Source organism: Heptranchias perlo, chromosome 26, assembly GCF_035084215.1.
Source record: "Heptranchias perlo isolate sHepPer1 chromosome 26, sHepPer1.hap1, whole genome shotgun sequence".
Lineage (NCBI taxonomy): Eukaryota > Metazoa > Chordata > Chondrichthyes > Hexanchiformes > Hexanchidae > Heptranchias > Heptranchias perlo.
In genome coordinates, this window is record NC_090350.1 from 39,605,382 (window position 1) to 39,631,567 (window position 26,186).

The window sequence follows — 26,186 nt, forward strand, 5'->3', positions numbered from 1 at the left end:
TCACTGGATATGGATCAGGAGTAGGAGCCGGGTCCGGTGCCAGAATTCACCCAGCAACTCCTCACTGTGATAATTGCCGATCTTTGACTGCCACCTACTGCACTGGTGCAGCTTTACAGTTTGTTAATTCTCTGAAGTTTGATTTATGTTTTCCTTCCATTTAATTTGTGCAGCATGTGATAAACTTCCACTATTAATTGTATTGTTTCCGCATCTTTACATTGTTTCACATTAGCACTGTCTGCTTCTCGCCAATTTCCCCTACCCATGGTTACACAATCAATATTACAGTCCTTCTCAGTTAAATTCCATTTTTAAAGAAATATATATTGTGTATTGTAATTACATGTGATGTTACTGTCACGACTCTCTCCAACCAATCCCAATGGGGGGGGGGGGGGGGGGCCAGCAATAGTGGCGCTGAAATGGGCTCAGGGCGCCGGGCTAAGAAAAGGAAGTTTATGCTCCTGATTGTTATCCAGTGACCCGTGGATGCGGATGTTTCACGAGGGAAGGATTTGGACCGGGGTGTGATGCCTCCTGCCCTCATGGTCAAAACACCCGCTGCCACTTGCTGTCTAGGTTTATGGATGTTGGGCTCTCGAGTCTGGTACCTGTGCAAATGTGTCCCAGCCGGAGTCTGTGCTTTCAGGAAGAGTAGGGGGGGAGGCGGGGGGGGCTAAGATGAAAATTAGGGACTGGTTAGAATGTGGAACTTGCTATCACAAGGAGTGGTTGAGACGAATAACATAGATGCATTTAAGGGGACGCTCGATAAACACATGAGAGGGAAAGGAATAAAGGATATGCTGATAGGGTGAGATGAAATAGGGAGGGAGGAGGCTGGTGTGGAGCATAAACACCAGCATAGACCAGTTGGGCCGAATGGCCTGTTTCTGTGCTGTAAATTCTATGTAATTCTCTGTAAGCTCTCGCCCCGTGTATAGAGTTTTCTCTCTGATCTTAAACGGTGCTTTAAGAGGTTCCATGTGTAGGCTGTGCCTATTACTATCTCGCAGTAATTGGCCCCACTAAATGTGCATTGGATGACACTCCAGTGCCTTGCAGCTGTTTCCTCAACCATTGGAAGTCAGCCAATACGATACAGGCAAGTCATCCAAAGGTTTCCTTGGGTGCAATATTTTGGGCAAGATACTTGATCCTAAACAGAGAAGGAAGACTTATTTTTTTCCTTGCCAATTTTGTCTGCCTCTTCTCCTGAAAGCATGGAATACCTTCTGGTCCATGGGTACTGGGCACCTTTCATTATCTCACCAACACTAGCTTGTTTATGTGACCCTTGATAGTGAGTTTATTCGTTCATGGGATGTGGGTGTCGCTGGCGAGGACGGCATTTATTGCCCATCCCTAATTGCCCTTGAGAAGGTAGTGGTGAGCTGCCTTCTTGAACTGCTGCAGTCCGTGTGGTGAAGGTTCTCCCACAGTGCTGTTAGGAAGGGAGTTCCAGGATTTTGACCCAGCGACGATGAAGTAACAGCGATATATTTCCAAGTCGGGATGGTGTGTGACTTGGAGGGGAACGTGCAGGTGGTGGTGTTCCCATGTGCCTGCTGCTCTTGTCCTTCTAGGTGGTAGAGGTCGCGGGTTTGGGAGGTGCTGTCGAAGAAGCTTTGGCGAGTTGCTGCAGTGCATCCTGTGGATGGTACACACTGTAACCACTGTGCACCTGTGGTGAAGGGAGTGAATGTTTAGGGTGGTGGATTGGGTGCCAATCAAGCGGGCTGCTTTGTCCTAGATGGTGTCGAGTTTCTTGAGTGTTGTTGGAGCTGCACTCATCCAGGCAAGTGGAGAGTATTCCATCACACTCCTGACTTGTGCCTTGTAGATGGTGGAAAGGCTTTGGGGAGTCAGGAGGTGAGTCACTCGCCGCAGAATACCCAGCCTCTGACCTGCTCTTGTAGCCACCGTACTTACGTGGCTGGTCCAGTTAAGTTTCCGGTTATTGGTGACCCCCAGAATGTTGATGGTGGAGGATTTGGCGATGGTAATGCCATTGAATGTCAAGGGGAGGTGGTTCGACTCTCTCTTGTTGGAGATGGTCATTGCCTGGCACTTGTCCGGCGCGAATGTTACTTGCCACTTATGAGCCCAAGCCTGGATATTGTCCAGGTCTTGCTGCATGCAGGCTTGGACTGCTTCATTATTTGATGGGGTTGTGAATGGAACCTGTGCAATCATCAGCGAACATCCCCATTTCTGACCTTATGATGGAGGGAAGGTCATTGATGAAGCAGCTGAAGATGGGCCTAGGACACTGCTCTGAGGAACTCTTGCAGCAATGTTCTGGGGCTTAGATGATTGGCCTCCAACAGCCACTACCATCTTCCTTTGTGCTAGGTATGACTCCAGCCACTGGAGAGTTTTCCCCCTGATTCCCATTGACTTCAATTTTACTAGGGCTCCTTGGTGCCACAATTGGTCAAATGCTGCCTTGATGTCCAGGGCAGTCACTCTCACCTCACCTCTGGAATTAAGCTCTTTTGTCCATGTTTGGACCAAGGCTGTAATGAGGTCTGGAGCCGAGTGGTCCTGGCGGAACCCAAACTGAGCGTCGGTGAGCAGGTTATTGGTGAGTAAGTGTCGCTTGATAGCACTGTCAACGACACCTCCCATCACTTTGCTGATGATTGAGAGTAGACTGATGGGGCAGTAATTAGCTGGATTGGAGTGTCACCAGATTATTTGACATCATCGGTATTCAGGTGTTTAAAATGATGAAAGGATTCAATAGAGTAGATACAGAGAATCTATTCTCTCTGGTGGGGGAAATCCAGAACATGACGGCATAACCTTACAATTAGAGATAGGCCATTCAGGAGTGAAATCAGGAAGGACTTTTTCACACAAATGATAGTGGAAATGTGGAACTCGCTCCCCAAAAAAGGCTGTGGATGCTGGGAGTCAATTGAAACTTTCAAGACTGAGAGCGATAGATTTTTGTTCGGTCAGGGTATCAAGGGATATGGGTCAAATGTGGGTCAATGACATTCAGGTACAGATCAGCTATGATCTAATTGAATAATAGTACAGACTTGAGGGGCTGAATGGCCTACTCCTATTCCTATGTATCTCAGCTGAACCCAATTGTGTTCTGATCTGACATTCACACAGACCTACTTTCCATTAGAGGTCACTGGATGCTTATCGGGCACGGCCCTGATTTCCACTCCCTAATCCCAAGGATGATGCGGCCAATTGTCATGGGCCTGCTGTTCTCCCCAGCTGAGATCAACTAACTAGATCAAACTAGCGATCAAACCTGGGATCTTCCTGGTCTCAATGGCTTAACTTCTCATTAAGGTGCTAAGACTCCTTCTTTTAAGGCGTTTCCTGCAGTGATCCTTTCTTGGGCCTTCCCAAACCATATTCCAGTCCTGGTTCAGAGGGTGACCAGTGACCTACTCCCAGGTCTGCACCAGTTCTGTCTGATAATCGCTCCTGTGAAGCACCTTGAGACTTTTTACTACGTTAAAGGCACAATATAAATGCAAGTTGTTGTTGAAAGGCAGCCTCTGCAAACTAGGGCCCCTCAGCTTTGAAAAAAGTGTCTCAGAGAGGATCTTACAGAGGTGCCTTCAGATTTATTTCTATGTTAAAGGTGCCATATTGCCTGTTGTTGCTGTTGTTTATAATATTTAACAGGACAGAGAAAGTAAACCTGAAACAGTACTTTCAAGTCTGCCGGGGCAGCAGGACATAAGGGCACAAGTTCATGGTCACAAAGGACAAATTTAGGACAGACGTTCAGAAATATTTCTTTACGCAGAGGGCGATCAACAGCTGTAATGAGAAGCGGGAAAAGATTGAGGTTCAGAAACAGCTGGATGTATAAATGGAAGAGAGTACAGTTGGTATCCTGGGAGAACGAGATGAAATGGGCCAAAGGTCTTTCTTCATCCTAGTGCAGAGTACAAAGCTGGCACTAATTGGCCAAACTGGTACAGTAGGAGGTGCTGCTCTGAGCTTTACTCTTCATCTAACCGTGCTACACCTACAATTGTTAAATTAGGTCCTCCCTTGCCTCCAGGCGACACTCCTTGATGTCAGTTGCAGGTGTGTCAGGGAGTCGCTCCATGGGAATGCTGGAGATTGTTGCCTAGGGTCTGTCTAGTTTTGATTTCACATGGAGGTTATTATTATTATACGAGGGAATATGACTCATTAAGCAAATGGATTGCGTGCTGGGTGTTGAGCTGTACAAGTTAAGAAGGTCCCAGATCCAATTCCTAGTCTATGCTGAATCAACTGTTCATTAGCTGAGGTTGTATTGTGATCATTACAATTGGCTTCAGATCAGGCAGGGTTACCGGTCAGGATCAATACCCAGTGACCCTTGCTTGAAAACGCTTATGCGTTTGACGGGGGATGTCCTTTGCAATCGACCAGCCTTGCATCACTCACTGTGGAGAATGACCGCTTAGGCATGTAGTGGAAGGCTGCTAATGACTATTAAAAAAAGAAAGAACTTGCATTCATATAGCGTCTTTCATGACCTCAGGATGTCCCAAAGTGCTTCCCAGCCAATGAAGTACTTTTTCAGGAGTAGTCACTGTTGTAATGTAGGAAACATGGCAGCCAATTTCCGCACAGCAAGGTCCCACAAACAGCAAGGTGATAATGACCAGATGATCTGTTTTAGTGATGTTGGTTGAGGGATAAATATTGGCCAGGACACCGGGAAGAACTCCCCTGCTCTTCCTCAAAATAGTGCCATGGGATCTTTTATGTCCACCTGAGAGGGCAGACAGGGCCTCGGTTTAAAATCTCATCCGAAAGACGGCACCTCCGATAATGCAGCACATCCTCAGTACTGGCACTGAAATGTCAGCCTGGATTAGCTTCTGGAGTAAGACTTGAATCTACAACCTTCTGACTCACTGCTGAAACCAAGACTCATCGCACCAGTCTCCAGGAATTCAAAACTGTAGAACTCCTTACCTTCCTCTGTCTTCTTTACTCCTTGCAATCTACAGACTTTTGAAGGCCAAGCTTGGCGTTACCTAACCATTACTTCTTAACTTATTTCGTCTCCTCTCCTACTCCCTTCAGCCTTGATGGTTTGCTGTGCAGTGGGCCACTGCCCTTTATCTGGGTTTCTCACTATTAAAACAGAATATTTTACTCAACTGACAGTTACAAAATTGAAAGACCAAATTTAGAACAGATATTGTGGTACAATAATGGTCGGGATAAATTTGACGAATTAGAACACGCACGCAGACCGTCACTCGACGGGAGAGTGATCGGACGTGAGGGTTGGTGTGTGTGCTTCATAGTCCTCCCGATCTTCCGGTCATTAAAATTAATAACCTGAAAATGAGGAGGGCCGTTTGTCACATGTGTTGTCCTCCATCCCCAGTTGTCCGATCTGCCCTCCTGTTGAGTACAACTCTGCGTGCAAAAGCTGACTCGCAAAAGCTAGCCCGCTAAATCCAACTGGTTTTAACTAATTAAAATTATCCTCTCTGGAGTTTAGAAGAATGAGAGGTGATCTCATTGAAACGTACAAGAATATGAGGGGGCTTGACAGGGTAGATGCTGAGAGATTGTTTCCCCTGGCTAGAGAGTCTGGAACTAGGGGGCATAGTCGCAGGAGAATCAAGGGATCTGGGAATCGGGCAGGAAAGTGGAGTTGAGGTCGAAGATCAGCCATGATCTGATTGAATGGCAGAGCAGCCTCGAGGGGCCGTATGGCCTACTCCTGCTCCTATTTCTTATGTTCTTATTACTTTTGTTTGATAACGCTCATGTGAAGCACCTTGGGACATTTTGCTATGTTAAAGGTGCCATATAAATGCAAATTGTTGTTTTTTGTCATCTCACCTTAACAGTTTTCTGCTGTATTTTGACCAACTGTGCTGGTGCTTCAATGAAACGAGTAACTGTTCATACTTACAAAAGTATACTTATAAAAATGCCATTAGGATTGATGCCATGTCCAAAGGTCTTTCACCCTCCAGTACCAGGTATCGATGCCTAGCTTTAAGCCACACCACATATTTAGAACAATTGTCATCAGGACTGATGCTACATGGAAAGTGCTTAACTACACACCCCAATACCAAGTACTGGTTGGAGTAATGTAGCTCATTCAATATAAATTATGCTGGAGCTATCATCATCTTTCCCCTCCAAGAAATAAGTACATAGGAGTGCAGTGAAGGTGGGCTCATTGCATAATGCTGAGCTGACTCACCTTCGACACAGTTGCGGTAAAACATTAATCCTTTTTATGAAGCTAATTATGTAATAAGGAACATTTACTGCATTGTATAAAGTCATAATTTCAAGAGGCAATTGATCATTGGGGTTGCCTTGCAGGGGACGATCAATAGCAAAAAGAAAATGTTTCCAAAGTCCAAAATCTGGCCAGGATATATTACGGTACAGAATGCTTTATTAAGTGTTCTATTACCGGTCTATACTGAGTTAACTGATCTGAAGTGGGGCAGTGATGAGGACGTTACAATTGACCCATGACAGCACGTAAGAGCTAACAGGAGCCGAAAAGGATGGCTTCAGTTTTGCTTCCATTGGGTTGGTGGGAATTTTGATTTGTCCAAGACTTGATGTCGGAAAGGTTTGGAGAATCGAGCAATAGACTTCAAGTCAAAAAAGAAGTTGGAAAGGTAAAGTTGGGTGTCTTCAGTGTACATCTGGAACTCCATGACTAAGAACATAAGAAAAAGAGAAATAGGAGCAGGAGTAGACCGTGCGGCCCCTCGAGCCTGCTCCGCCATTCAACAAGAACGTGGCTGGTCTTCCACCTCAACGCCATTTTCCTGCACTATCCCCAACTGAGCCTCCACAGCCCTCTGGGGCAGAGAATTCGAAAGATTCACCACCCTCTGAGTGAAGAAATTTCTCCTCATCTCAGTCTGCGGATGATGTTGCCAATGGGCAGCGGGTAGACGAGGAAGAGGAGGGGGCCAAGGATAAATCCTTGGGAGACTCCAGAAGTAACGGTGTGGAGGCGGGAAGAGACGCCATTGCTGGAGATGTTCTTGCTGCGATTAGTTAGGTAAGAGTGGAACCAAGCGAGGGCAGTCCCACTGGCCTGGACAAAGGAGGAGAAGCATTGGTGGAAGCTGGTATGGTCAACCGTGCCAAAAGCTGCAGAGAGGTCAAAAAAGACAGAGGTATAATGCACGACAGTCACAGTCACAGTGGATGTCATTTGTGACTTTGATTAGGGCCATTTCATGCTGTGGCGGGGTCAGAAATGTTATTGGAGAGATTAGTATGGATTTGGGAGGTAACAGCACGTTTAAGGACTTTGGAGAGGAAAGGGAGGTTGGAGATGGGGTGGTAGTTTGTAGGACAGAAGGGTCGAGGGTGTTTTTTTTGAGGGGGGGAATGATGGCGGTTATAAAAGGGAAGAAGATGGATCCCGAGGAGAGGGAATCATTTACAATGTCAGCTGGCACGGGGGCTAGCAAGGGGAAGTAGAGTTGTCAACCTCAAGGGAGCAAAACGCGGGTTTCATGGAGAAGTTGAGTTCAGAGAGGGCATGAGAGGAGGTAAGAGGGAAATTAGAGAAAGACAGGGGGTTCAGGGCTGAGGTAGGGGGAGCCTGGGGGAGTTTGGCTTGCTGGCCAAGAGGGGAAGCAGTAGGGGCAACCGAATGGGGTCTCAATCTTAGCGCCAAAGAAGTCCACGAGCTTCTTGCACTTGTTGTTGGAGGTGAGGGTGGAGGGGGCATTGGGAGAGGGCTTAAGGAGACCGTTGTCAATGGAGAAAACAAGTGAGGGTTACCTTTGCACTCCAGGATGATCCTGGAGTAGTGAACAGTTTTAGTAGATGAGTGTGAGGCCCATTAACACTTGATGTGGGTCCAGCCAAATCTGGTGATGGATGGCTAAACCAGGTATGCACCAGAAACACTCGAGTTTGGATTCCTTGGACTTCAGGGAGTGAAAATGGGGAACGATACCATTACCCATACCAAGGGGAACGACCAGGGTGGAAGAGAGTAAGGGTTGTACTTTGGACAAAGGCATCAAAATTGGAGGAGAGGGAGTAGCTGAAACAGAAACACTGAAGGAATGACCATTAGCGTGAGTAGGAGAGTTTATTTGGAGGAATAAGTTTAGAGAGGACAGCAAAATCAGAGGAGAAGGAAGGGGACTTGAGATGCAGATTGAAATCACCGAGAATGAGGAGTCGCTCAGAGCAGAGGTTAAGGGAGTAAAGGACCACGGATATCTTGGTGAGAAACTCTGGGTGGAGCTTAGTGGGGGCGGGGTGGAGGGGGCAATAGGGTATAAGGATTTTAAAGGAAAGTGAGTGGACTGGAACAAGATGAGGTGCTTGAAGGAGGAGAACGTGCCAGAGGAGTAGGGGCAGAGACCAAGGTATGATGTGGTGATAAGGATTGCACCATCACTGTGTCTGTTTGGGCAGGGCAGGTGGTGCAAAATATAACCAGTTGGGGAGGTTTCAGTAAGGGGCAAGTGAGCCGCATTTCAGTCAAATCCAGGATATCAATGCAATCATACACAATCAGGTCATCGATGGCAAAGGCTTATTCGAGGGGAATTCAAGTCTGGAACGGTGGCAGGAGAGTTGGAAGGCAGAGGAGTAGTGATGGTTTAGGGCCCAGGTTGTTGAGAGACACACAGAGCAAAATAGAATAATTGGGGGCAATTTTAACCCTACCTGCTCGGCAGAAACTGGTCGGGTGGGCAACTAAAGTGCCCGGATCCCACTGACCACGATTTTTACTCAGGTTTCTGGACAGGTGGTCCTTCATTAAATATGCAGATAGGGGTCCAATGACATCATCGAGCCCTGACTAAGATTTTAATTCAAGCCTGAGTGAGGAAGTTGCTATGGTTTTTTCGCCAGTCTAACGTGAATCAGGATATACTGAGAAGATGAAGAGGCCAGAGCAGGTAAGTTTTTACCTTTCTTTATGGGGCCAGGAAAAGCATGAGCCCCACAAGGAAAATCTCGCCTCCCCTGTCCCGGACGTCCTCCCCCTTCCCTCCTGCCAGAGCTTCCCGGAACCCCCATCCCCACATCTGCCTTCATACCAGCTGCCCGATCTTCCAGAAGTTGGCAGCCACTTCCCACCGACTTGCGAGCCCATTCCGGGCGGGAAGTCAACCGGCGGTATGAAGCCCAGCGGTTAAAGTCTCCGTGGCCTCATTCTGCCGCGGGTGGGCAGACAGGAAATTAACTCACCAGCGCCGGAAAGCCGCTGCAAGTTCAAATCCATGCCATTGTCCTGCAGGGATACAGGAAGATAAGGCAACTCACACCGCTCCAGACATCGCCACCAACTGGCTCAAACACAACTCTGACAGAAGCATGAGAACAGATTGCCTTCCCAATCGTATAGTCTACTTCAGTCAAATCTTTTCTTCCTCATTGGTTAAGTGTTTCTCCTTTCTAATTGGTTATTTTCTGTTTCACCAATAGTGTATTGAATTTACATTTTCAGTTGAGAGTGAACCCAATTTACAAAGTAGTGAAGGGCACGTAGAAATCGTAATTATTCAGCTCAGGGGTGGCGCTCTGGCCTCTGAGTCAGAAGGTTGTGGCTTCAAGATTCACTGCAGGACTTGGGCACAAATCTAGGCTGACGCTTCAATGCAGTAACTAAGGCGTGCAACATTGTCAGAGGTGCCGTCTTTCGAATGAAACTTTAAACTGAGGCCCCGCCTGCCTGATCAGGTGGACGTAAAAGATCCCGTGGAATTATTCGATGAGCGGGGCATTTCTCCCGGTGTCCTGGCCAAAATTCATCCCTCGACCAACGGCATAAAAACAGATTAACTGGTCATTTACCTCATTACTGTTAGTGGGATCTTGCTGTGTGCAAATTGGCTGCCACGTTTGCCTGCATAACAACAGTAACTATGAAGCACTTTGGGGCATTCTGAGGACACGAAATGTGCTGTCTGAATGCAAGCTTTCTCTTTCTATAATGTGAATGTGACGGAGAGTGTGACAGGCAGTCTTGGTAAACTGAAACTAATCTCATAAAATGAGGAGAAAGAAAGAGAAACTGGAAATACACAGCAGCTCTATCAACAGCTGTAAAAAGAGAAGCCAGGTTCACATCTCCAGTTCTGATGAAGGGTCTACACCTGAAACATTATCCTCTCCTGATCGTGTTCAGCCTCTGATGGACCTGCTACCGATTTCTAGCCTTTTCTGTTTTTATTTTCCAAGAAAGGAATTTCACTCACAGGCACTTATCGAACACACCTTGGGGAATTTTGCAGACTATTTTTAATGGGATAATTTTCCAGAACTGCCAATTCCTGTACCACACTGCAAGGGGAATACCGAGATACTGTACCAGGAATTATCTCTATTCAACCTAAAACTTGGCAACGCACATTTCAGTTCTCTTCTGCTTTCACATGTGAAACATGACACCCATTAAAGACTATTAAAATACTCATAGTGTGATATGGGTGTGTTTTGCAATTAGTTTTTCTGCAAAAATTACTATAAGTTCCACTGGATGGTACGTCACACTCCTTCATCCTCACTGCGTTGAAATCAAAAGTCATGGGTGTCTGAGGACCATGTGTGGCTCCTAGTCTCTGGCAAACTGGCCCCCGAAGCCCAGAACACTCGATCTTATTCACACTTGTACTTTGTCCTGTTTTGAACACTGTGGGCCTGGAGGTTTGGAAAGGGCTCGTCTCAGCTCTGTTGCCTTTTTGGTGGGTTATTCATAAACGAGAACGCCAAGAACCTGTCAGTGTCACCAACTGGAGATAGAATCATATCGAAAATACAACACAGAAACAGGCCATCCAACCAACTAGTCTGTGTTGGTGTTCAGTTCTCAGTACCTCAACCTCAGAGGGGGTGCAGCACAGATTCACCAGAATGATACTGGGTCTAAAAGGGTTAAATTATGAGGACAGGCTGCATAGACCTAGGCTTGTCTCCCCTTGAGTTCAGAAGGTTAAGGGATTATCTAATTGAGGTATTTAAGATGATTGAAGGATTTGATGGGGCAGATAGAGAGAAACTATTTGCTCTGGTGCGGGAGTCCTGAACAAGGGGGCATAACCTTAAAATTAGAACTAGGCCGTTCAGGGGCGATGTCAGGAAGCACTTCTTCACACAAAGGGTAGTGAGAATCTGGAACTCCCAAAAAATCCCCCAAAAAGCTGTTCAGGCTGTTTCTATTCACTCTGTCCCATCCCTTAATAATTTTAAACATCTCTATCAAATCATCCCTTAATCCCTTCTCTTCGAATGAAAACAGCCCCAATTTTTCAAGCCTTTCTTTGTATTTGCATTTCTTCATCCCAGACAGCGTCCTAATGAACCTGTGCTGCACCCTCTCTATTGCCTCAATATCTTTCCTATCTGCAAATTAATGGGAAAAGGGGTTTGAATTTTATCTGTGGCCGCCAAGGCTGCATGATACGCAACGCACAAAGAAAGCTTGCACACCACAATCCCACTCTAACTCATTCTTTTCCAGGACCTCAAAACTGTGGACTGTCCCACCTCCTTCAATCATCCCTTTCTTGTACAATTTACGGACTTTTGAAGCCCAAGCTTGGCATCATTTAACCGCTATTTCTTAATCCAGCTCATCTTCTCTCCTGCTCTTTTCAACCTCAGGGGTCCGGTACTATGGGATTCTGCTCATTGCTTAGATTTCTCAATTAATTTAAAAGTCCACCAAGGTGCAACGTGACTTTATATTAACAATAATGAGCAACAAACTACTTAATAATTTCCATCTGCCTTTGAAAATAAATAAACGGATTCAAATGGATGAATTAACCCTTTGTTGATGGTGCTACCATCACTGAAGATGCGTGTTTTGTCCTGCAGTAATGTGTTTCTGTCTCACAAGATCCCTACAGATGAGGAAGGCAGTCCGAGTAATCTTAATTGGTCCATCCAGAGCAACCCTACACTCCTCCCATTCCTGCATCTAAATTGTTTCTTAAATGACTCCAGGGATTTCACCTCGACCTCTCTGCCCAGAAGTCCATTCCAAGTGTTGACCACTCTCTGCAATTTTTTTTTAATATTATTCATTCTCGGGATGTGGGCATCGCTGGCAAGGCCGGCATTTATTGTCCATCTCTAGTTGCCCAGAGTTGGGGTTGGCAGGCCTTCTTCTTGAGCGTCTGCAGTCCTTTCTAGAGGTTTGATACAACTGAATGGCTTTCTCGGCCACTTCAAAGGTTGCTTAAGAGTCAACCGCGTTGGTGCGGGACTGTAGTTACATATAGGCCAGACCAGGTAAGGATGGCAGGTTTCCTTCCCTAAAGTACATTACTGAACCAGCTGGTAATAAAGCTTTGTGGTCACTTTTACTGATACCATATGTTGACTTTATAGTTTGTTAATGGGACTAAGTATCCCATAATCCTTTCGGTGGCCAACTGCATCCATCCCCCACCCCAACCTCTCCACTGCAAAAGAGCAACATCCAGCTCACCATGATCAGCCCCATGACGATCCACTCATATCCCCGAAATTATTGAAGAAATTATCTTTTTTTGTCTCCATTCATCACATCCATCATTGGAGGAAAGAGTGGGTTGCCCAGCTGTTTCCAGCCTTCCGCCAGCTATTTGCTCTTGGAGACCGTGCTGAGAAGGCCAGCCGGGGTGACTTCCCTATCCCTCCCTCTACTCAGTCCTTCAACATGGCTGTGATTAAAGAACTAAGGAACGTGAGGAGATCATGGGGGCCAAAGCCCCTGTCCCATTAGTTGGCACATCATATTGGTTCACCAGTGCACTGTGCCACTCTGCTGTCCTCACAACACAAATCACTGAGTTAAAGTAACTGTACAGGGCTAGCTACCCACCAATTGTCCCTCATTGAAATGCTGATACTGAAACTATCAGTGAATTGAAACAAATATTGTTAATATGTAAATGAGAAAGAAAGAACTTGCATTTATATAGTGCCTTTCACGACCTCAGGATGTCCAAAAGTGCTTTACAGCCACTGAAGAGCTTTTTTTTGAAGTGTAGTCACTGTTGTAATGCAGAAAATATGGCAGCAAATGTGTGCACAGCAAGATCCCACAAATAGCAACGTGATGATGGCCACATAATCTGTTTTAGATTATCTGATGTTGGTTGAAGGATAAATGTTGTCCAGGACACTGGGAAGAACTCCCCTGTTCTTCTTCAAAATAGTGCCATGGGATCTTTTATGTCCACTTGAGAGGGCAGATGGGACTGCATCTTAACGTCTCATCCAAAAGATGGTACCTCCAACAGTGCTGCACTCCCTCAGTACTGCACAGGGATCGTCAGCCTGGATTTTGTGCTCCAATCCCTGGAATGGGATTTGAATTCATAACCTTCTGATATCAGAGGCGCAAGTCCTACCCAGCTGAGCCAAGGCTGACAGTGTTCACATTATAAGTATTAATAGTATTGATGTTATGATTCAATCGCAATTATTAACTACTTTGGCTTTCTTTAATTTCAGCTCTTCTCTGACACTGACATGGGGGTGGGGGGAGGGGCTTGTTTTTTTCATTTATTCATGGGATGTGGGCGTCGCTGGCGAGGCCAGCATTTATTGTCCATCCCTAATTGCCCTTGAGAAGGTGGCGGTGAGCCGCCTTCTTGAACCGCTGCAGTCCATGTGGTGAAGGTTCTCCCACAGTGCTGTTAGGTAGGGAGTTCCAGGATTTTGACCCAGCGACGATGAAGGAACGGCGATATATTTCCAAATCGGGATGGTGTGTGACTTGGAGGGGAATGTGCAGGTGGTGGTGTTCCCATGTGCCTGCTGCCCTTGTCCTTCTAGGTGGTAGAGGTCGCGGGTTTGGGAGGTGCTGTTGAAGAAGCCTTGGCGAGTTGCTGCAGTGCATCCTGTGGATGGTACACACTGCAGCCACTGTGCGCCGGTGGTGAAGGGAGTGAATGTTTAGGGTGGTGGATGGGGTACCAATCAAGCGGGCAGCTTTGTCCTGGATGGTGTTGAGCTTCTTGAGTGTTGTTGGAGCTGCACTCATCCAGGCAAGTGGAGAGTATTCCATCACACTCCTGACTTGTGCCTTGTAGATGGTGGAAAGGCTTTGGGGAGTCAGGAGGTGAGTCACTTGCCACAGAATACTCAGCCTCTGACCTGCTCTTTTAGCCACAGTATATGTGGCTGGTCCAGTTACGTTTCTGCTCAATGGTGACCCCCAGGATGTTGATGGTGGGGGATTTGGCTATGGTAATGCCGTTGAATGTCAAGGGGAGGTGGTTAGACTCTCCCTTGTTGGAGATGGTCGTTGCCTGGCACTTGTCTGGCACGAATGTTACTTGCCACTTATGAGCCCAAGCCTGGATGTTGTCCACGTCTTGCTGCATGCGGGCTCGGACTGCTTTATTATCTGAGGGGTTGCGAATGGAACTGAACACTGTGCAATCATCAACGAACATCCCCATTTCTGACCTTATGATGGAGGGAAGGTCATTGATGAAGCAGCTGAAGATGGTTGGGCCAAGGACACTGCCCTGAGGAACCCCTACAGCAATGTCCTTGGGCTGAGATGATTGGCCTCCAACAACCACTACCATCTTCCTTTGTGCTAGGTATGACTCCAGCCACTGGAGAGATTTCCCCCTGATTCCCATTGACTTCAATTTTACTCGGGCTCCTTGGTGCCACACTTGGTCAAATGCTGCCTTGATGTCAAGGGCAGTCACTCTCACCTCACCTCTGGAATTCAGCTATTTTGTCCATGTTTGGACCAAGGCTGTAATGAGGTCTGGAGCCCAGTGGTCCTGGCTGAAACCAGACAACCTGACAACCCGCCCAATGCATTTAAGTACGAGCATGGCCCTGGACAATGATGTTGAAGGCAGCTGTTAGGGGGCTAGGGGGGAAAACAGCCAAAAGTAACATTTCAGCTTGGGCGCATAGCTCCTCACAATCTCTGTGCGGCTGCTATAATTTTGTATTAATTTCTTTATCGTCACGCCCACAGCAAGTCCAAAAAAGGTTTTTGTATCTTAATCGCCTCCTTTTTAAAAAAAAACAAGTGTGACGGTAGGTGAAAGCATTTTATTGTGAAGTGCTCTACAGACGCACTGAATAAATAAATGACTTTAAAAGATGTTCCCTAAAGCAAACGTAAACCGCTATATTAAAAAATGTGTTTGAGTTTGGGGCTCGATGCTTTTCGTGGAATGCAGAATATGAGTCCGTTTTACTCCCTCTTGTCTCACCCTTAACCAAAAAAAGGCATTTGTTTTCAGGGATTAAATCACCCCCGTAAATAGGAAAATAAAATTGGTTTCGGTGTGATTGACAAGCCCTGGTATGCGGTTGGTGCGGGGGAGTAGTTAACACCGTCTGCCTTCCTTTCACCAGCCCTCGATCCGCATGCTGGTAGGTGTTGTCTGTACTTGGCGTCCGATATATAAAGAGAGGGAAAAGCGTGAGGAGCTCAGACACCAAACACCAAGTCCCCGAACCAATACCTCGCATCAAAGCACAGGACTTAAAGTGACCCGACCTGCTCTTACACACGAGTCTCAGCAAAGATGAGCTGCAGCTTGAGAGGATTATTCACTGTGGCAACTGTCCTTATTTTATTGGAAAATGGTAGGTATTTAAAAATAAGAAGTTTGGACACAAAAATTACATTTTGTTGCACCGCTCTGGCATTTTTTGCACGCGTTCGCTTGCACGCATTGATTCGAATTCATGTTTAACTTTTATATATGATGATTATATTGTCATTTTGCTATTTTTCCGTGACTTTTTTTGGTTGCACAGAGTAGCGGGCTTTGCATTGGACTGCCGTCAGAAGCATCAGCTTTGGGTGCGGATAGGCATTAATAATTAATAATAGTTCAGCATTTTCCACTTGGACGCTTAACTTCAGAATAAATGTTTCCGTTCTGGGAGATTGCTTATTTATTCACCTGAATTCGCAATGATGCAAATAGCAATGTTAAATGTACAGATTTTTAAAAAATCTTGAGTTGCACTTTGATTAGTTTTTATTGCAAATTTGCCAGAATTGAGAATTCTGAAAAGGTGGCTTCCACAAATTAATGAGGTTTTTTTTCAGCAATTAAACCCTAAAAAGGATGACCTTGAAAAGAATAATTAATCCCACCCCAGCTAAATTTAAAATATAAGTTTAAAATCGCGTTGCTGTGTTGGTAGAATCCCTTTCATCCGGCAATATTAACACTGGATGCATTGAAAGAACGGACCTCCAGCTCTTCAAATCTTTAAACGCAGAGGTCAGGGCGCCAATTCGAACTGATGCAAAAAATAAGAAAAGTGCAATTGCCAAAAAAAAAATAATTGAATGCCTTTTTTATATATCTAACCATTGCAACACACTCGCTGCAGCTAAAGACCAGGTCCCTTTAAGAGGAGATTCCTCTCCCGCCCCCGGTGATGTCCTGCTTGATCTTTTTTTAATTGTTATCTTCATTGCTATAGGTTGGGGCTTCCGCTTGTCCGGGTTCAGTGAGGCCAGTAACCGGCATCTGAGGAGAGAGAAACGCTGCTCCTGTAACAACCTGAGGGACAAGGAGTGCATCTACTTCTGTCACAAGGACATCATCTGGGTCAATACCCCAGGGTGAGTAAAGCAGAAAGGAAAATCTGAAATAAAAATGCTGGGAAACACTCAGCAGGTCAGGCAGCATCAGTGGAGAGAGAGAGAGAAACAGAGTGAACTTCTCAGGTCCACGACCTTTGGTCAGAACTGGAAGATGTTCAGAGATTGAACAGTTTCTAACAAGGTAAAAGAGACGAACGGAAATCACATTGGAGAGAAGAGCAGAACTTCAAGGTGGGTATTTCTGGAAGAGAAGTCATGATGTGGAGATGCCGGTGATGGACTGGGGTTGACAATTGTAAACAATTTTACAACACCAAGTTATAGTCCAGCAATTTTATTTTATTTTAAATTCACAAGCTTTCGGAGGCTACCTCCTTCCTCAGGTGAACATCGTTCACCTGAGGAAGGAGGTAGCCTCCGAAAGCTTGTGAATTTAAAATAAAATTGCTGGACTATAACTTGGTGTTGTAAAATTGTTTACAATGGAAGAGAAGTGGCAGTGAATTAAACACTAAAACAACAGCAGATTGACTCTTTCAGGAATGCCCACTTTGAAGAAGTTCTGCTCTTCTCTCTGACAGGATTTCTGTTCGAACCTTTTACCTTGTTATAAACTGTTAAATCTCTGAACATCTTGCAGTTTTGACGAAAGGTCATTGACTGTGTTTAACCCTCCACACATGCTGCCTGTCCTGCTGGGTGTTTTCCAGCATTTTCTTTGAGTAAAGCAGCACCGTTCCCCATTGATTGGAGACTCGTGTATCGCCGGGATCTCAGTTTCGCTTCACAAGAAGCCATTCAAAGAGCAATTTATTGTGTGCGTAAACACCCAGTGATGACATAAGGTGCTGTCTTAAGGTGCAAGTTGTTCTTCATACTTTGTGCAACTTCTTGATACTTTCCTCTTGCATTTGGGCAGGCTGGGTGTGTAATAACTTCAAACTGGGACTGCCCAAAACCAAACCAGGGTGACTTGCAAAAAAATGTGTTAAAAGTGCCGTAGTTGGTTACTGAGTGAAAGGGAGCACTTAAAGAGTGCTTGCTGCAATTCAAATTTATAATATTGAAAAAGGCTAGAAAGAAGTAAATGTTATTTAATGTATTACTAAAAATTGGGGATTGTAGTTAATCCCTCCATGGCCTCGCCCCCTCCCTATCTCTGTGATCTCCTCCAGCCCTACAACTCGCCAAGATTTCTGCGTTCCTCCAACTCTAGACTCTACGCCCCACCATTGATGGCCATGCCTTCAGCCCTAAACTCTGGAATTCCCTCCCTAAACCTCTCCACCTCTCCTTCCTCCTTTAAATCCCTGCTTAAAACTTACCTCTTTGACGAAGCTTTTGGGTCATCCATCCTAACATCTCCTTCTTTGGCCTGGTGTCAAATTTTGTCTGATTATGCTCCTGTGAAGCGCCTTGGGATGTTTTTCCTTTGTTAAAGGCGCTGTATAAACGCATGCAGTTGTGGTCACTTTATGCACCAGAATTGCCTGCGTAGCTCGAAATTTCTACTACCTCCTGTTTTGTTAATTTTATATTTCTAGCAGTCGTGCTTTTTTCTTTGATCTCTTCAAATTGCAGCTTCAAATTAGTTACTAATGGGTGATTCTATTCTACAAACTCATTGCAGTGCCATTAATTGGAAAGGGGCAATGTGCTTGATTGTACTGAGTTGGTTGTTGTGCATAAAGTGGGCACGTGTTTTCCAAGTGATGTTAAATTATATCACGGTTTAAGCCAAGTATCACAAAATCTGTAAACACCCATAAACAAGCCTGCAGCTGATGAATTTCCTTTGACATTGGGTCATTGTACATTACAGTGCCATAAAGATATACTTATAGTGCCGTGGTAATCACAACTATCTGTTTTCTTAACAGGAAAACCACACCTTATGGCTTAGGAAGCCCAGCAACACGCCGCAAAAGATCAACTCCAAGGTGCGAATGTGCAGGTTCCAAGGACGGATTGTGTTTACGGTTTTGCCAGTCGGACACATCGTAAGCAATCTAAATTTTAACCTTTTCATAGACAACTTGCAAAGTTTCAAAAAAAAATTCTTCTTTTTTTTTTGCAATGTTAGTAACAGAATGATTACCTTGGCTCAGTGCAGTAACAGAGTGGCGCAACAACACTTTGCATTTATATAGCACCTTTAACATCGTAAAACGCACCCAGGCGCTTCACAGAAACGTTATAAAATAAAAATTTGACACCGAGCCACATGAGATACTAGGACAGGTGACCAAAAGCTTGGTCAAATATGTAGGTTTTGAGGAGCGCCTTAATGCAGGAGAGAGAGCCGGAGAGGTTTAGGGAGGGAATTCCAGAGCATAGGGAGCTGAAGGCACGGCCGCCAGTGATGGAGCAATTAAAATCGAGGATGCGCAAGAGGCCAGAATTGGAGGAGCGTAGAGATCACGGAGGGTTGTGGGGCTGGAGGAGGTTACAGAGATAGGGAGGGGGCGAGGCCATAGTGGGATTTGAAAACAAGGATGAGAATTTTAAAGTCGTGGCGTTGCCAGACGGGGAACGTAGACTTACATTCTGAGCATGGCGAGCGTACAATCTTGAGTGGGCACTCGATGCTTCACACGGGTGAAGATGGGCTGGCAGGGGGAAATTGGAAAGCAGTCCCACCCCGGGGCCACTTACAAAGCAGCTTAGGCTCCAGTCATGGAGCTGGTCATCTCTACCCCGCTTCTTGGCTTTAAAGGGCGATGAACAGGAGACTTACCCAGGTCCTGGTCTCTGTACAGTGCCATCAGTTGGCTCGCATGAACATTGTGTGGTAAAGTGACAAGCCAGCAGAGTTGTCAGCTGTGGCTCAGTGGGTACCACTCTTGTCTCTGAGTCAGAAGGTCATGGGTTCAAGTCCCACTCCAGAGACTTGAGCACAAAATCCAGGCTGACACTCCCAGTGCCAGCACTGAGGGAGTGCGACACTGTTGGAGATGTCGTCTTTCAGATGAAACGTTAAACCGAGATTCCATCTGCCCTCTCAGGTGGACATAAAAGATCCCACGGCACTATTTTGAAGAAGAGCAGGTGTGTTCTCCCTGGTGTCCTGGCCAATATTTATCCCTCTATCAACACCACTAAAACAAATTATCTGGACATTATCTCAATGCTGTTTGTGGGAACTTGCTGTGTGCAAATTGGCTGCCACGTTTCCTACATTACAACAGTGACTACTCTTGAAAAAGTACTTAATTGTCTGTAAAGAGCTTTGGGACGTCCTGAGGTCATGAAAGGCACTATGTAAATGCAAGTTCTTTTTTTCTTTTTTGAACGTCCGGGAGAATCGCTTAACCAAACCTAATTAATATTCTAAAGAAATAAAAAGTTACGGAAACTGGAAATCTGAAATAAAAAACAGAAAATGCTGGACATGCACAGCAGGTGGATCAGTATCTGAAAGAGGTAATAGGTTCATCTTTCAGTTGTAGACTATGAAGGGTGGGCCACACCTGAAATGTTCAGACGCTGAACAACATTTTTTGTTTTATTTAATATTTGTGACAGCGCATTTGTTACATGACAAACCTGTTACACGGTATGAATGTTTAGAGATGGAAATGAAGACAAAGGAACTTTTTTAAAACAAACCAGAAATGCTTGGCTTAATGATGATAAATATGTTACACGTAAGGTATGGGGAGATTTAATAGAGGTGATCAAAATCATGGAGGGTTTTGATAGAGCAGGTAGGGAGAAACTGTTTCCACAGGAACCAGAGGATATAGATTTAAAATAATTGGCAAAAAAGCCGGGGCGGGGAGACGAGGAGAAATTGTTTTACTCGGCGAGTTGTTATGATCTGGAATTCACTGCCTGAAAGGTCGGTGGAAGCAGATTCAGTGGTAACTTTCAAAAGGGAATTGGATAAATACTTGAAGAGGAAAACATTGCAGGGCTATGGGGGAAGAGCAGGGGAGTGGGACTAATTGGATAGCTCTTTCAAAGTGCCGGCACAGGCACAATGGGCCGAATGGCCTCCTTCTGTGCTCTATGATTCTATAGTAAGGAGTCTCAAGAAGGTTTACAAGTTCTTCAGGGTCAGGCTGCATGTCAGGAGTGGCAATATCTGAATTAAGTATGAAGCAGCCTGACTTATGTCAGGAATTGGTTTGTCAGTTTTTGATATTAAGGAAATAAAGAGCACTAGCTTTAATGTGTCATTTTTTTTTCATCCTTCAGGAGAGGTAACAGTGTCCAGCAGGTCGCTGGAAGTACAAGTACGCAATACCAAAACCCACCCCAGCACCAAACCTTAAGCTCCAGAACAAAGAAGGACCACAAAACTGAAAGTGCACATCTTGTTCGGATTTTAAGGTAAATTTTATTCAGTGAGAGAAAGGAAAAAGTAGAATTCCTTTATTTTGTTCATTCTCGGGATGTGGGCGTCAGTACCATCCCTACTTGCTCTGAGAAGATGGCGGTGGACCTACCTCTTGAACTGTTGAATTCTTTGTAGCGGTTTGATTTAACTGAGCCACTTCAGCGGGCTGTTAAGAGTCTTAGACAACCAGTTGCTGGTCTGTAAAACGTGCCATTATTCTCCTGATCATACAGCACAGAAGGAGGCCATTCTGCCCATCGTGCCTATGCCGGCTCTTCAAAAGAGCTTTCCAATTAGTCCCACTCCCCTGCTCTTTCCCTGCAGCCCTGCCAATGTTTCCTTTTCAAGTATATCTCTTTTGAAAGTTACTATTGAATCTGCTTCCACCGCCCTTTCAGGCAGTGCATTCCAGATCATAACAACTCGCTGCGTAAAAAAAAATTCTCATCTCTCCTCTGATTCTTTTGCCAATTATCATAAACCTGTCTCCCCTGGTTACCGTCCCTCCTATCAGTGGAAACGGTTTCTCCTTATTTACTCTATCAAAACCCTTTCATGATTTTGGACACCTCTATTAAATCTCCTCTTAACCTTCTCTGCTCTAAGGAGAACAATCCCAGCTTCTCTAGTCCCATATTTCTCCATTTGGCAAAACCTGTAGCGTTATTGGTGATCGTGCTGATAGATGACCCTATAGCTGGCTGTTTTGCGTTGAGATGACCAGGCCTTGAGGGAGAAATCCCAGGTAGTGTGTGTGTGTTTGGAAGAGGGAGAAAATAAAATAAAATGAAGAACGTCATTAACATTTGTCTTAGATTCGAATTAATGTCGTTTTTAAAAAAATCTTTTACAGACAAATTGCATTGTCAAACGTCCAGTCTGTTCAAAGGAAGCATTTCTTAAAGAGGCAAAATCAAGTTACTTTGACACAGAGAGAGCTGTACAGAGAGGGAAGGAGATGAGCTGTCCAGGCTAAGTTCACTCTTTCCTGAGAGAAGGTGCTTTCTTTGGCTTCTGTTTCTCCTCCCATTGACGGCATGTGAGGTGCAGGGAGACAACAAGAAGATACAAGGAAGGATGGAGAGATCAGATTCACACCACAAGTATTAATCAGCTGACGCCGAACGCTTGCGTCTCTGTTAGACTGTATCAGAATCGCGATGGGAGAGAGAGACACACGCAGAGACCGTGGAAGGAAGCTGAGCCCGAATACCGTTCAGGATTTTGTCAGAAGCCTTGTTTAAAAAAAAACTGCTTGAGATTGAACAGTTCACTCATAACAGCTGGTTATATTTACAAGGCAGTGGTGTTGATAAGAGAGTGGAGAAAAGACTGACTTTGATATGGCTCCCTCCACAATGTGACCTAATGACATCTGATCATCTTGAGGCAGCTTCAGTGAACTGGAGGCAAAGTGATACCTGTCACCTGGGGCATGGGATCTCCATCAGGTCCCAGACCTGAAAACATGCAAGTGTTGAAGCTGAGACTGTTTGTGACATAAAGCAGCCTTGCAATTACCTCAACTCCTGGTGTAAAGCACTGCTGTGCTCATCCATAACCAAAGAGTCAATCACTGGGTTCTTACTGCTGTTTTTAGATGAAGCAGCAAGAGTACTTTTCTTGTTGTGTTGCAGTTTGTACTTTCATAGGGAAAGTCAGTAGCTGTTTTTATGAATCTTGACCAACTAGATGATGGTGTCGAAGCAAGGCCAGTGGAAAGATCAGCTGCTTCGTGTAGTACTGAGTCGCACCGACCCCAGTCTGTGCTCAGTTAGCTGGTCCCAACTGGGGCAGTAACAGAGGAAGGTTCCTGCTCCTGGTCACCGTCCGCTGACCCTCCTCCTGGAGCAGGCGCCCATGTGGACGTTGCATGGCGACAGCTGGGCGTGGCTGTGATGGCCCCTGTAGTCAGCCTGCCAATGCTCATCGTCCAATCTCACACATAGCCACTTGGGTACGGTACCAGAGCCTCTGGAATTGTACACCAGCAGGAGGCAGCGTCTGCAGGAGAGGAAGGTAGAAAATCGGGTGAGGGAAAAATATACACAATTATTAAAATTGGTCTCCCGAGCCCTGCGATGAAATGTCAAATCCTAGATACATAATCTTTCTGCTCTGGACGCAGAAGCCTGGAAATAACCATTGGTGATAGCAAATGAATGTTTAATGTGTGCGTCTGACATTCTTCTATCTATTATTTTAACACACATTAACCCATTTAACTCCTCCACTAAAATAACAGAAAAGTAATGTCCTCTGAACGCGTTAAGTGTTTGTTTGCTGATATCACTGGTTGGTTATTTCTCGGTGACAATTCAAAATAACATGCGTCTCCTGAAAAAAATCCCCTTAAATTTAAACTTTCTGGCATCTGCAGCCTGGCTTTTAGGCAGCTGAGATGCGGTTAGGATTAAACCTATCACAGATATTGTTGGCTAGATCCAAGGGCAATGTAGAGCTTCTCATTCTACATCAACAGACTTCAATATTAGCCGATTTAATGTCATTTTCAGTCTGTTTCTGCGTAGCCCATTTCAGTGTTAAATCTAAGGGGAGAACACATAGGAAATATTGAGCAATGCAGTCCAACTATTTCATTAGGATAGATCTGTACACATGTGTAAACGTGATACCTTGAGGCTGGCACATGCCTGCTGTGTTTGTGACATTTATAAATTTGAACACTTCTGTAAAGTGTAGGTCAGTAACCAGACGAACAATGACAGACAGGAAAAGACCCTCTGGTCTGTCCAGCCTGTCCCACACATATGTGATGCTTTGTGTATCACAATATAGACACTCCCCACCCCACCCATGTGATGTCCTGGGAGAGGTGAAAAAACCAGATTAAAAAAACCCAATCTGGGTAATCCCTCTCCGACCCCTTTAGGCGATCAAATCTAATCCAGGAGACCACTCTGACCCTGGTTAACATCATGCAGTCCCTACCTTTTATATGAGGTGCTCTTATAACCATGTGAAATAGATTTCTACACAGATTGTTGTGTGCTCCCACGTGCAGGGTGCTATCTGAAATGAGAGCAATGTAAGGTGATGTTTGACTTTCAGATATTATGACAATTCTCTAAAACTTAACAACAACTGTTGGGGAATTTGGAAGGTGATATTCAACAGTGGTGACCAGGCTCCAGAGCCAAGACAGCGGGCTCATTTATGAAACAGCTGGATGCTGTAATGGGGAATGACAGGGTTGGTATGCTGGATGGATGAGATCCAATGAACTGAAGGGTTTTCCTCTGAACTGATCTTGCGATCAGGCCATCACAATTCTGGTCACTGGTCACTCCTTCACTAATTGTCTTGTCCGTTATGGAAAGTGGGTCTCCTTTCATACGTTCTGGCCTTTATCACTAAGGGGGCACTGCACTGAACTGCGTGCTGGAGGGTACAGTTCAGTGCTGTAAGACTGCCAGCGCTGAGAGGCTGAATAAGATCTTTTCAGTGAACATGATGGGTCACTGAAAGGGTTACACTCCAGATCTTACTGCAGGGAGAAAGGGATGAGTGGGATTCACAGGAACAGCATCACATTCAGTATCCTTTGTAATATTACAACACACATACCTGCACAAAGTGTGTAATCGGCCTGTGTATCCATGTAAGATGATCATTCAAACCATCAATGTACAATACTATCTGTTTAAGACAAAAGTTAATTTATTACTAACGATCTGTTATTTGCAGTGATAAGCTGACCAACATTTCAATGATTAAATAATTCAAATGGATATTTAATTAATTTATGATTAAATGTAAATTATTGTAATTCAGTATATTTTGAAACTAATTATTTTATGATGTAAAACATCTATTAATGGAAATAAATATATTTGTTGCTGTCATTAACCAGTGGTTGTGGGTGTAACTCTTTAAGAAATGGGTACTTCTTGTTTTGAAGAGGAATTTTATGCTATGGGAGCCACAGCCAGATGTTTCTGGAACTTAGTCCTGTTCATGTCCAGTGGTTCCTGCTGAAAGGTGTATGGATGGTGGACGAGAACAGGATCGAGCTCAGATGTGATGTCTCACACAGTAGAATAGTCTGCTGCCATTCCGGGTCACATGTGAGGAATGGGCACTTGCATGAGTTAATGGAAGGTGCTCAGAGCCTGTGGAATTACGCCCGGCAGAATTAGCACCTTCGGGATGAGGGGAGAAAATTGTGGGATGGGGGGGGGGAAAGGGAAAATAAATTACAAACAAAAGAAAGAAGGAACTTGCATTTATATAGCACTTTTCAGAACCTCGAAGTCCTAAAGCACTTTACATTTTTCTTAAATGTTGACATAGTCTTTGCTTCAATCACTAACTCCAGTTGTGCATTCCATTGCTTCGGGGATGCGCAGGAGGCCAGAATTGGAGGAGCGCAGAGATCTTGGGGGGTTGTACGGCTGAAGGAGGTTACAGAGATAAGGAGGGGCGAGGCCACGGAGGGATTAAAAACGAGGATGAGAATTTTAAAATTGAGGCATTCCCGGACTGGGAGCCAATGTAGGTCAGCGAGCACAGGTGTGATGGGAGAAAGGGACTTGGTGCGAGTTAAGATACAGGCAGCAGAGTTTTGGATGAGCATAAGTTTATGGAGGGTGGAAGATGGGAGGCCGGCCAGGAGAGCACTGGAATAGCTCAGTCTGGAGGTAACAAAGGCATAGCTGAGGGTTTCAGCAGCAGATGAGCTGAGGCATGGGCGGAGACGGGTGGTCTTATTGATAGAGCGAACATGTGGTCGGAAGCTCATCTCGGGGTCAAATAGGACATCAAGGTTGCAAACGGTCTGGTTCAGCCTCAGACAGTGGCCAGGGAGAGGGATGGAGTCAGTGGCTAAGGAATGGAGTTTGCGGCGGGGACCAAAGACAATGGCTTTGGTCTTCCCAATATTGGAGGAAATTTTTGCTCATCCTGTACTGGATGTCGGACAAGCAATGTGACAAATGAGAGACAGTGTACACCCAAGTCCAAGTCATTAATATAGATCAAAAAAAGCAGTGGTCCTAGTACCGACCCCTGGGGAACACTACTGTATACCCTCCACCAGTCCGAAAAACAACCATTCACCACTACTCTCTGTTTCCTGTCATTGAGCCAATTTCGAATCCATGCTGCCACTACCCCTTTTATTCCATGGGCTTCAATTTTGCTGACAAGCCTATTATGTGGCATTTCATCAAATGCCTTTTGAAAGTCCACATACACAACATCAACTGCATTGCCCTCATCGACCCTCTCTGTTACCTCATCAAAAAACTCAATCAAGTTAGTTAA

General features: G+C 45.2%; 1 protein-coding gene across 1 annotated transcript in view; it reads left to right on the forward strand.

Annotated features, from left to right (window-relative positions):
- edn2 (endothelin 2) overlaps positions 1–24,758 on the forward strand; it is a 36,959-nt gene extending 12,201 nt beyond the window's left edge. The window contains exons 2-6 of the mRNA XM_068006861.1: positions 15,346–15,579; positions 16,435–16,576; positions 18,439–18,558; positions 20,759–20,893; positions 21,754–24,758. Coding sequence (XP_067862962.1) covers positions 15,519–15,579; positions 16,435–16,576; positions 18,439–18,558; positions 20,759–20,893; positions 21,754–21,862 — 567 coding nt within the window. The 5' untranslated portion in view covers positions 15,346–15,518 and the 3' untranslated portion in view covers positions 21,863–24,758. The remainder of the gene's footprint in view (positions 1–15,345; positions 15,580–16,434; positions 16,577–18,438; positions 18,559–20,758; positions 20,894–21,753) is intronic.
- Positions 24,759–26,186: the final 1,428 nt, after the last annotated feature.